The sequence below is a fragment of the Tachysurus fulvidraco genome, chromosome 1 (genome assembly GCF_022655615.1).
Source record: "Tachysurus fulvidraco isolate hzauxx_2018 chromosome 1, HZAU_PFXX_2.0, whole genome shotgun sequence".
Classification (NCBI taxonomy): Eukaryota; Metazoa; Chordata; class Actinopteri; order Siluriformes; family Bagridae; genus Tachysurus; species Tachysurus fulvidraco.
In genome coordinates this window covers 29,338,370-29,349,238 of record NC_062518.1, presented here as the reverse complement: position 1 = coordinate 29,349,238, position 10,869 = coordinate 29,338,370, and the positions used below count along the sequence as shown (strand labels likewise).

General features: G+C 39.2%; 1 protein-coding gene across 2 annotated transcripts; it reads right to left on the bottom strand.

Moving 5' to 3' along the window:
- Window positions 1-2,833: 2,833 nt before the first annotated feature.
- Window positions 2,834-10,522, bottom strand: men1 (multiple endocrine neoplasia I). Of its 2 annotated transcripts, none has more exons than XM_027169500.2 (10): window positions 10,367-10,522; window positions 9,228-9,712; window positions 8,704-8,912; window positions 8,346-8,474; window positions 8,218-8,258; window positions 8,034-8,118; window positions 6,556-6,692; window positions 5,302-5,428; window positions 5,003-5,176; window positions 2,834-4,286 (listed from the first exon to the last, which is right to left on the bottom strand). In XM_027169500.2, exons 2-10 carry the CDS (start codon window positions 9,661-9,663, stop codon window positions 3,777-3,779), a joined length of 1,848 nt encoding a protein of 615 aa, XP_027025301.2. In that variant the 5' UTR covers window positions 9,664-9,712; window positions 10,367-10,522; the 3' UTR covers window positions 2,834-3,776. The 2 variants fall into 2 exon arrangements, with proteins under 2 accessions (XP_027025301.2, XP_027025302.2); XM_027169501.2 differs by having other exon boundaries at window positions 9,228-9,708.
- Window positions 10,523-10,869: the final 347 nt, after the last annotated feature.

Genomic DNA, 10,869 nt, shown 5'->3' with positions numbered 1-10,869 from the left:
CACACACACACGCACGCACGCACGCACGCACACACACACACACACACAGGCACATACATACACACACATACCTACACACACACACACACGCATAACACTGAGTTGCACAGTCATAGTAAAGTGCAAAAGTTAGCATTCTCCTTGGTTCCTAGACGGAAATACAAGCACATGCACATCTGTTTTACAGTTTAGTTACATGAATTATTAAATGATTTGTGTGGATTTACAAGTGTAGGTGCTCTTAGGACAACACGCAAGACATTGCCATATTAAGTCAGTTAAATTAAGTCATTACCATCATTATTTACAGTAATTCAGTGGTTCTCAAAGTGGAGTCTCTTGTAAGGATCCATGGTGCATAATCAGGACTCCCTGTTTTTTATTTGTTTCCGACGAGTGAAATCCCAACCACCATGAGTTATTTTCAAAGTTATGTTAGTGCTTTATTTTAATTCGCTATTTAGTTCTTAAAACGAAAGGATTTAATCGTGTAATAATAATGTTAGTGTTAACAATGTGTCGTGTTGTTGGGAAACGCAGGAATAAGTGGATTTGTACAATGTAAGTTTTTTACGAATAATTGTTTTGCTGGTTTCTATTATTATTATTATTATTATTATTATTATTATTATTATTATTATTATTATTGTTGTTGTTGTTGTTGTTGTTGTCTCACTTTAATTATTTTACCAGCTAAACAGAATTAATATTAATTAAATATCATTCTTTGTTGTCATTAATATATTCTAATGCTATTATTTATTCCACGGCATTTAATGCACCCTGAATTACATGCTGCTGCTACTTCTACCTCCACTGAAACATAAATTACAAATAAGTCTAACATTTCTGATTAACAGGACTTCTTCTTCTTCTTCTTCTTCTTCTTCTTCTTCTTCTTCTTCTTCTTCTTCTAGCTTTTCCCGTTAGGGGTTCCTACAGCGAATCACGTTTCCACCTAACTCTATTCCCAGCATCCTCTACTCTCAGAATTACCTTCATGTCCTTATTTAACACATCGACATATCTCCTCTTTGGCCTTCATCTTGACCTCTTATCTGGCAACTCCATCTCCAACATCCTTCTACCAATATAACCTCCTTTGTACATGTCCAAACCATCTCAGTCCAGCTTCTCTGACCTTGTCCTCAAAACAGCCAACCTGAGCTGTCCCCCTGATGTGCTTGTTCCTAATCGTGTCCATCTTCATCACTTCTAAAGAGAACCTCAACATCCTCATCTCTGCCACCTCCATCTCTGCCTCATGTATTTTCCTCACTACTGTCTTGTACATCTTTCCTTTGATTCTTGCTGACAATCTCCTGTCACACAACACTTCTGACAGTTTTCTCCACCCACTCCAACCCACCTGTACTTGCCTCTTCACCTCTTTTCCACACTCCCCGTCACTGGATGGTTGACCCCAAATACTTAAACTCCTGCACCTTCTTGAACTCAACCCCCTGTAACCTCACTGTTCTACTTCCCTCCCTCTCGTTCATACACACTTATTCTCTCTTACTACGAATGACTTTCATTCCTCTTCATTTCCAGAGCAGGCCACCTTTTCAGGTATTCCTCCACCTGCTCCATACTCAAACTACACATTACAATGTCATCCACAAACATCATTGTCCATGGAGATTCCTGTCTGACTTCATCTGTCAACCTGTTATCACCATAGCAGACCAGAAGGGACTCAAAGCCAATCCTTGATGAAATCCCACCTCCACCTTTAACTTCTCTGTCTTACCCTTCAACTGTCCAATTTCTGCCAGTAGGTAAACAGTGCTGGGGCAGTCATTGTAAACCTAGGCCTCGACCTATCCAGTATGGAATTCCCACTGACGATTTGCATGTTTAGATTTGCCATGTTTTATGCTGGATGCCCTTCCTAGTGCAACCTTTTCTATTATCCGGGCTTGGGCTCGGCACAGAGGTCACTGGATCGCAACTCCTGTGGCTAGATTTTCTTATTATTGGGTAAAATTTGTAAATAAGGATGCTGAGGCCAAGGAATTTGCTACATCATTTTTGTGTGATTAAGTTCCTTGAAACTGAAAAAGCAGTTCCTTGAAATAATGAAATGGCGAGACCATCTCTGGAAAATCCTTTGCAAAAAAAGTTATTGCTAAGAAACTACAGAAACCAAACTATGGAAGAGACTGGAAGAAGAGTGAACCAAGGTCAGACCAGATAAGTGTGGGAAACTAGAGATGCCCTGCAGATGCAGATATGCTGAAGTCATTCAGAGCAAGGGCCTCATTTCCTACTCATTTTTGACTGCTGTTAACCCTCAAAAATGTAATTGTAATCTTATTTTGTGCTCCAATGTTTACTGTTCTCTAATTTTGATCAGTGTTTTTTTTTTTTTTTTACAGTGCATTGGTTATTTTGTTAAACAAAATTATTAATAATTAGCAGAACTAGTATAACTACAGCTAATATTCCTTCAGATTTTGAGTAATGAAGAATAATATTTCAGAAAACAGTGTTTCTAAGTTATTCTCTCATTTTGAACTCCACTGTGTATGAGGATGCTAAATGTGCTGTGGTGTCTATAATGTGTATTGAATTGATCATTGTGAGAAGAAAAAAAATTAGAAACCTAGAAAAATTCCTAAAAAAAAATTCTGATTACAGACAAACATTTGTTCTTATGGGCCCCATTTATACAGCTAAAATAAATCACAGATAATAATGTCTTTTGGATGATTTTTGAGAAATCATTTCAGCTTCAATTCTTTACTTCTATTAAAAAAAATATATAAAATACACTGTACTTGTATCTACAAAAATATAAAATCTAAACAAAATGGCATTAAAATAATTTAATTTTCTTGAGAACTCTTTATTATAAAAATAGTTTCATAACAGAGCAGCAGTTTTTTAAAAAGCATTTACCTTGACATTATATGTAAAGAACACGTGTGAAATTGAACATTTTATGTAGAACTAATATGACAAGGCAACGCTAAACACCCGCATGCTTAACTTGTAGCCCAAGTGTGACTATGAAGGACATAATTTCTGAGAAACCTTACAAAAACATTACAATTTGGGGGGTGGGGTGGGGGTATATAACTTTTAAACACTAATAACTTTGGTACAATGCTATTTAAATTCCTATTATGCAATTATTATGAAAAAAAATACAGAAGTATTTAATTAAGTCTTAGTATGCAGTTCTAAGACAGTTCAGTGTGCCTGCCGTTATAATCCGCAGAACACGGCAGATTTTAACTAAGGCTGTGTAGTAGTTTCTACAATACATAGTTCTGAAAATGTAATGGCTCTAAGCAAATCACCGTTTTATATTATGTTTTGGAAGAATTTTGATTAATTACAATTGTTCTAAAGAAGTTTGGCTGTTTTAAACAATTGTGTTACTTTTGCCGTTTGTTTTGGGTAAATAAATGCAGACCGTGACATATCACGGTTTCATCTGCTTTTTTAAAAAAAATATTTTGCAAGGTATCTCACAATCCCAGTGTGTAGCAAAAGTCTGTTCATATTATGCTGCCCGTGTAAGAGCATGGAAAAAAAATGACATTATACAGTGCTATGGCTCTTGAGGGCTGAAATTGGGGAATCCTTCTATTGGATCATATTAACAGTCAGTGCTGGTGCATGAAGGACCATTCAGTGAGCTGACAGTTTTCAATAGAAACGTGAAGAATACTGTATCCTACAGTATTGCAGCAAAGTGATACCCAAGTGTTACTCAAGGTGACAAGAAGCCAGAAATTTTTTTATTTTTTTTTAAAGGGAGCATTCTAGAGAGTTTTGCGAGGGCGTTTCATGAAGGACAGGCTGTAGTCACCAGAGGGAGTGGGTTTCTGCCTCTTCATCTGAACTTGTGACTGGGCAGTGAGTTGCAGCTTAATAGCGCTTGAGTTGATCTTGGCTGCTGAGAGCAGCTCCTTCATGCCCTTCATCTTCTCACTGTGGAACGACACCACTGGTCCGCCGGACACTGTGACTGCTTGGGTAGGGGAAGGAACGGGACTGTTTGGAGAAGATGCATCATTCTTTCCATCCGTTTCTTTCCCTCGTCCTCCGGCCGAAGAACGACGACGGCCTCCTTCTCCCCCCACTTTTTTGGGCTGACCAGGCTGGGAGGGTGGAGTCGCAGAAGCAGCTGGTGGAGAAGGTCCTGCAGATTCCTCAGCTTTGGACTCGCGTCGTGGGCCTCTCCTCCGGCCCTCGCGGGGGTCGTCACTGGCTTGGTCATCATCGTCTTGCGGCTCTGATTCTTTGGTGATGATTGTCACTTTCTTTCTTATCTGAAAGAAAGAATATTTAAACCAGTAATGGAGAAAATCCTTCTTGCAGAAATGCAACACTGAATAGAATCTTTTGGGTCACACCAAGACAGTGTGATATACTGTAGAAGAAAAAATATTCAATCTAAGAATTAAACAGTGGCACCTTTTTACATGGTAAAAAGTTCATTTGAACTATATAATACTAACAGTTACAAATATTTCCTGTTGCTCTGAGCGCTCCTACCAGCTTTAATATTATTGTACGTCTTAACACACCGCCAGGAAATGATGAATTAGCCAAAACGGACTTGTCAAAGGAACTGTTTGGTACAATGTGTTCTTCTGTTACACCATGTAAATGTTTTGTGTTTACAGAGTGATGTGCTTTTGGCATAATTTTCTTGTTTGCATGTACAAAGAGTGGCACTTATAACCTAGTTTTTCTTTTTTTTTTGTATAAACTTTGGGCTATTTTTTCTAAACAGTGTGGCTGAGCAAGAATCCCAACAAAGGATTAGATCCCTAGTTAGGAACTGTGAAATCCCATATATTTAGTATATACAGTTTTATAACACTTAGAGATCAGCACAGCGAACAACAGACATCTTAATTTCAACAATACATGCATGTGTGTATATTCAATCTTTTCTCTGGACTTTATATACATTAGCTTAGCTACCATTAAGCTTTTATCCTACAGTTCATATCCAACTACAGGGTGAGAGTCAGTTTACCTGAGAATCAAAGCGACTCAGAGACTGCACTAGGAAGGTGGCCCAGCCTACATGAAGCACGGGTGTGGGACTTCCTTCTTCCCATTTACAGATTCCATCATAGAAACGTAACAAGTGCGCAAAGCATTCTGGGTCCTGTAAGGCAGAGAGGGCTGCAGTCTGTCTTGGTTGTTCCTATCAGGAGAAGGCAAATATAAACCGAAGAGAGGGGAAAATAGGTCACATACGTTTGTGTTCATTTGTGAAAAGTTTGTTTCTTGTTCGTCAGTTTTGAGATATTGAGTTATTTGAGTGATTACCTTATCTGCTCCCTCACTGCCCTCTCCACTCTCAGTAGCAGTCTCTTTGAGAAGGGTGGGGATGACATCATTTGCTATATCAAAGAACTCCTTATAGATCTCCTCATCCTCACGGCAGTAGTTGTAACTGAGAACCAACGCGTAATTAGAGAACTCTTACTCTCAAGATTTATCAATGTCTTATTTCACCACAGACCACATTGTAAATGAAAGGGCAAAAGTCCATAAGTGTGGCTGCACAGTTTTGCTGAAGAGATCTAGTCTTAATAAAAACCACTCAGCCTTAAGAATCATTTAAGGTCCAGCTTGCCCTAAAAAAGGCATTTTGAAATCTCTCATTAATTATAACACCAGGTTTCAAACTGCATCATGTAAGACTCAGATCACTGCATTACATTCCACTCAAAATTATTAAGTAGATCATTCAAATATTAAGATTTAAAAACTACAGGACCAAATCACAGCTGTGTGTCCTTATTTTGCAAACACGTTAAAATGTACAACATGTCCAGAAATAGATGTTGGGGAAAAGTGAGGGAGTGAGCATTCTGATTGTGGCCAGAAGGAACAGGAAACAGGAAGAGAGGGAAGGGGAAGAGGCTGGGTTTTGGGCGTGTCCGGTACAGACATCCTTCGGGACACATAAGCAGAGCAGATAGAACTATATTTAGTTCTTCAGTCTATGCAGCTTGTGCTTGCAGAGAGAGAGGTACAGATGCAGAGACTCTCCCCGTGTGTTTTTTCCTTCATTGCTAACAGTATGAGGATGTTGGCATATATACGGAATATAACAATAATGATCAATAAAATGGCCACATGCACCAGAACGCCATCTTTTACTGTGTCCTAATCACTCCTCAAAATATGGATGTGTTTTTGCTTAAATAATACCAAAAAACGCCTATGATTAGATTCTGTCTTTTAAACTATACACGATCCGGTGCACTACATGGCACCTAAGACTGAAAAATTTCTTCCAGAACGACAGCTTCCTGAAAGAGGTTACTATATCACTATTTGCTCTCTAAACCAAAAAATGCCCAAGAATGTCATCACTAAGCAACAAATCAACACTGCCATCTGCTGTAAATAAATTACTAGCACGTTACTCACATTAAATCACTCTAACATTACCTTGAAACAAACCTTACACAATACAGATTCATCACATTACATTTTTGCAGCGAAGTCATTAGTACAGTGCAATGAAAGTTAAACGTCAACACCCAAAAACGTGCTGGCCCTAAAACTTACTCTTGTATGACTGTAGCGGCCTCGGCCCAGGCCCTCAGAGCCTCCTGCACATTCCTGTGTCTGTAGTGATATCCAGCCAAGTACATAAAGGGGTAGATGTGCTCATTGTTGTAGTACTTCTTGGCGGAATCCACAGCCTTGAAACATGGTGAACCGAAAAGCACATGGTTAGTGAAGACAATCAGAGGTGACCAAAAATAAAATAAGTTTTTGTTTTTTTACCCCATCCAACAACCAAGGGGGACTAAAAATCACAGATTCCTTCTCCACACACAGACCCCCTAATAAATTGGTATGATGCTGTATTTGCACAATGCTGTATTTGCCTCTCACTTCATATTTGTTTTTGTGAACACGATAACAGCTTGTGACCCTACTCTGAGCTGCAGGTACCTGATTGGTGGTCTGCCACTGCTACTAGGGCTGGGCGATGAAACGATAACGATATGTATCGTGATAGACACGTGATTGATATCAATAAAAAAATGTGTTCGATAAAACTTTCGATATTTTTTATTCTTCATCGAAAGAAAACAGAGGTTGCAAAGCAAGTTTGGTTGCATTAACAAAGGCACTCACTCTCTGGTAACTTAGCAACGTAGGGAGTGACACGCTAACAGGCAATCATGTAACAGTATCAAGTTTGGTTGCACCATATCGTTGTCTCGTGCTGGTCTGCTGATAAGCAGAAAATTAGCCACAGCGAGCGAGGAAATTGTAAATAAAAGAGGAATGTTCATAATGATTGAATAATCAATACTTCAAGTATGATTATAGTAAGAATAACTTAAGTTACTTTTCATATTTCTGCAGGTTTTATATTTCAAATGTTACTGTACTGCATCAGGTTTGTTTTTTATATTACAGATGTATCTCAGTCTACCTCAGTTTTATTTCTGTTTACGAAACACTGCATATATTTTAAAACACTTCATTCACCAGAAGATGAACAGCTAGTAAACGTGCACTAAACTTGCACTAAACTCTCAGGTTTCTCTATGTTTATATTTAACACTTTGCACTATTTTATTACACTTTATTAAGCATTTCTTACATTTTCCACCTTAAATGTTAAGAGATAATTGTTAAGTGTTCATCGTGACTTTAGACTTGTGTTTACATTTTAATTATTTGAGTTTTCCATGGTTGTTGACATTTCTGTTTTAATAACTGAGGGTATTATGATCAGAGGAAGGTTAAATTTAAAATAAAAATGGTTAAATGTAATATACTTTTCTCCTGATCCTTATTTTAAAAGGGTCATAAAAAATATCAATAATTATCGATATCGACCGATATGAAACCCTGATATCGTGATACAGTTTTCAGCCATATCGCATAGCCCTACCTGCTATGTTAACTGAACCTGCTAAACACTGTATTTAGGTCAACCTAACACAATACGGCTTTTCAATGCCAAAAAAGCCCAGGGAACCATACATCCTGAACTCTTGAAATTCACATCAAAGCTCTGGCACCTTGAGATGAATTGTGTGAGGGTCTCCTTTGCCGACAGGTTCTTGATCTTCAAGGTCAGCAAGAGTGCCCATTGCCATTGGATATCTGCAAGACAAAGAAACAGTTTGCGTCAGTATGCAGGAGTTAGTCTCAAGGTAACTGTAGATGATGCAGTTGGTTACAATCTTACTCTTTGTAACCCACCTGTCCAAGTCTCCTCGCTCATACAGCAACCAAAGCAGCCTCTGTGAAGGAAGTAAAAGACATTAACAAGACAAAATCTACTTACACAGGCTACTTTCGCAAACAGCATGCTCCATCCTCTTGCTCACCTGCTGAAGCTGTAGGAGCTCAGAGCTGTCTGTGTGTAGATCTAAAGACGGGTTGATGGCGCAAACCATGAATGCTACTTCCATGTTGCGATTGCACTTCATGTAGGATCCTTTCAAATACAGCCAGCTCTACAGAGAAAAACACCATAACGAAATGTAGTCAAACAAGTTTGTTTCCTTGTGATCTCTTAAACATTAAACTCACTTTTCATCGAATGTACAAAGAAGCTCAGCTGGAAAAACACTAACAATTTTTTTTTTCTGCAACAGGTTTGTCTTTTATTTATTCTTAGGTTAATTAATAAGTTTTTCTTTGAAAATAAAAGGACAATATTAAGTGTAAAGGCACTATTCTCACCCTCTCACTGACTCCAGTACTGACTGTCTGGCCTCTCCTGTCCTCATTGCCTTTGCCATGCCACGTAACCTCGGCTGTTTCCTCACCGGCTTTGCCAAAGATCACCCAGGCGTGGTCCTCAGACAGGGCCAAGTGAACATCCTTCAGCCCAAGAACTTGACATGCAGCCACCACTGCAAATGCCACGCCAGAGCTGTCCAACTTTGTGCCTGTTCAGAAACCAAAACAGAAATGAACAAATGAGGGCTTCTGGGCAAGTCGTGGCGTGACTGGACATTGGTCGACTGTGGTGAAATTTTTGAACGAAAGAACATATTACTACAGATGCCAGTAACTTCTTTCTACTTGCTTAGTAATACTGCACAAACTAGAAACTATGGAGACTTTGAAATCGACACCAAACTTTGGGTTATGCATCCAAAGTGTCCCTGAAAGTTTCACTATAATAACCATACAAGTAAAAATAATAAAGTGTCTTGCCACATAACCGACAGCGTTTTCATAGCACACCACTCAACTCCTACCTGTTATTAAACTAAAGAGAGACTGAATGTGGGCTCGATCCTTGAAGTACGATCGGCTCAAGCTGTTCCAGATCACATCCGAGACCTTCTTCACTAGTTCTCTGCTCGACCCTGCGGCTGGCCTGCGGTACAGTGACAGATCCACTGCACCGCGGATCTGAGCCGTGAAGCGTTCGTGCAGTGCTGATATCAAGCCTAGGTCTACTGTAGGAAAGCAGGAGTTGAGGCAGTCGCCTTTGAGGGGTTCAAAACGCACTCCAGGGACGTTGACAGGCACCACGCGGTTGACTGCCAGGAAGTGCTCAACGAAGCCCAGCACCAGAGACAGCAGGGCCAGATCAGGCTCGGGGTTTCCCAACTCATACTCAAAGAGCTGCACCACGCCATCAATGCCTCGCAGGGGGAATAACTTCTTTTGAGCTGACCGCAGGCCCATAGCTGCTGGGTGCTGAATTTCAGGAAGGGACCTGTTGCGCTTGATCTACCTAGAGGAAACCGTAAAAACCGTAAAAACACGTATTTAAAAACAAACTACACGTGGCACTGAGATTTTAATCACACACACACACACACACACACATATATGCACATTTGTTTTAATTCTAAATCTAAACAGAATAAAATGACAGCTGCTATCCATATCCATGTGTGAAGAACTGTGTTAAGCCTAATACAAGATCACGGCTACAGAGAGACAGAAAGACGAGAGACAGAAAAAGGAGTTTCACTGATAATCAGATCAGAGACACGTTAACAAAAGCTGACGGTTTCCTGACGGTTACTAATTGTTCGCGCGTGCACAACATTTTAAATGAGCGTGACGTTACATAAGCGCACGCGACTCTAACTGTCATTAGCATGTCAGCTAACTCCTCGTCAAACTTTCCGTGACTCACTCTAACCAAATACTTGCACGTTTTAAGGCATAACTTTAAAGCTAACTACACAGTTAGCTGAACCTTATGGCTAGCACGTTAGCCGTCACACGCTCAGCCAACAAACGTTAGCAAATACAGCTAATTAATATGAAGCAAACGTTACAACGCTCTCTCAGCAAATATCAACATCTAACTCGTTTGTGTTGTTAAACCTCGTTTTGTCTCTTTACCACCTTTCTAAATCGTGTCTGTCATACACACCTGAGCTGAAAATGATGTTCACATGCTTTTGTTTTGTCCCTCGCTTTTGCCGCGCAGCACAGTGAATCCAACCTAGAAAAACATTCGAGCGACAAACAATATCCCTCGTCACTAAAGCACAGTTATTCCAATCCGTATTACGAGAAATCAGTTGGACCAAGATGGCCGCGGAAGGGCTAATATACTTCCGGTTCGAATGACGAATTCCAAGGAAATCTATTATTCTGGGTGTGGTCGTGTTTTTAAATTCTTATCGGCCTTTTTTGTATTGAAATAGTAACTATTTATAATTGTGTAAATTAACGTCAATAAAACCGATGTGTTAGGATTATATTTGTATATGTTGTTATTATTATACTTCTAAAATCAAATAACAAAAATGCACTGTAACTAACCTCAGAAGCGATGACACAATAAATTATGTGTTTGTGCTTTTCCAACAAAATAGATTATTAATGTTAATTATAATTTGTAAATTTGTAAATATAAAAAAATTAGTTTTC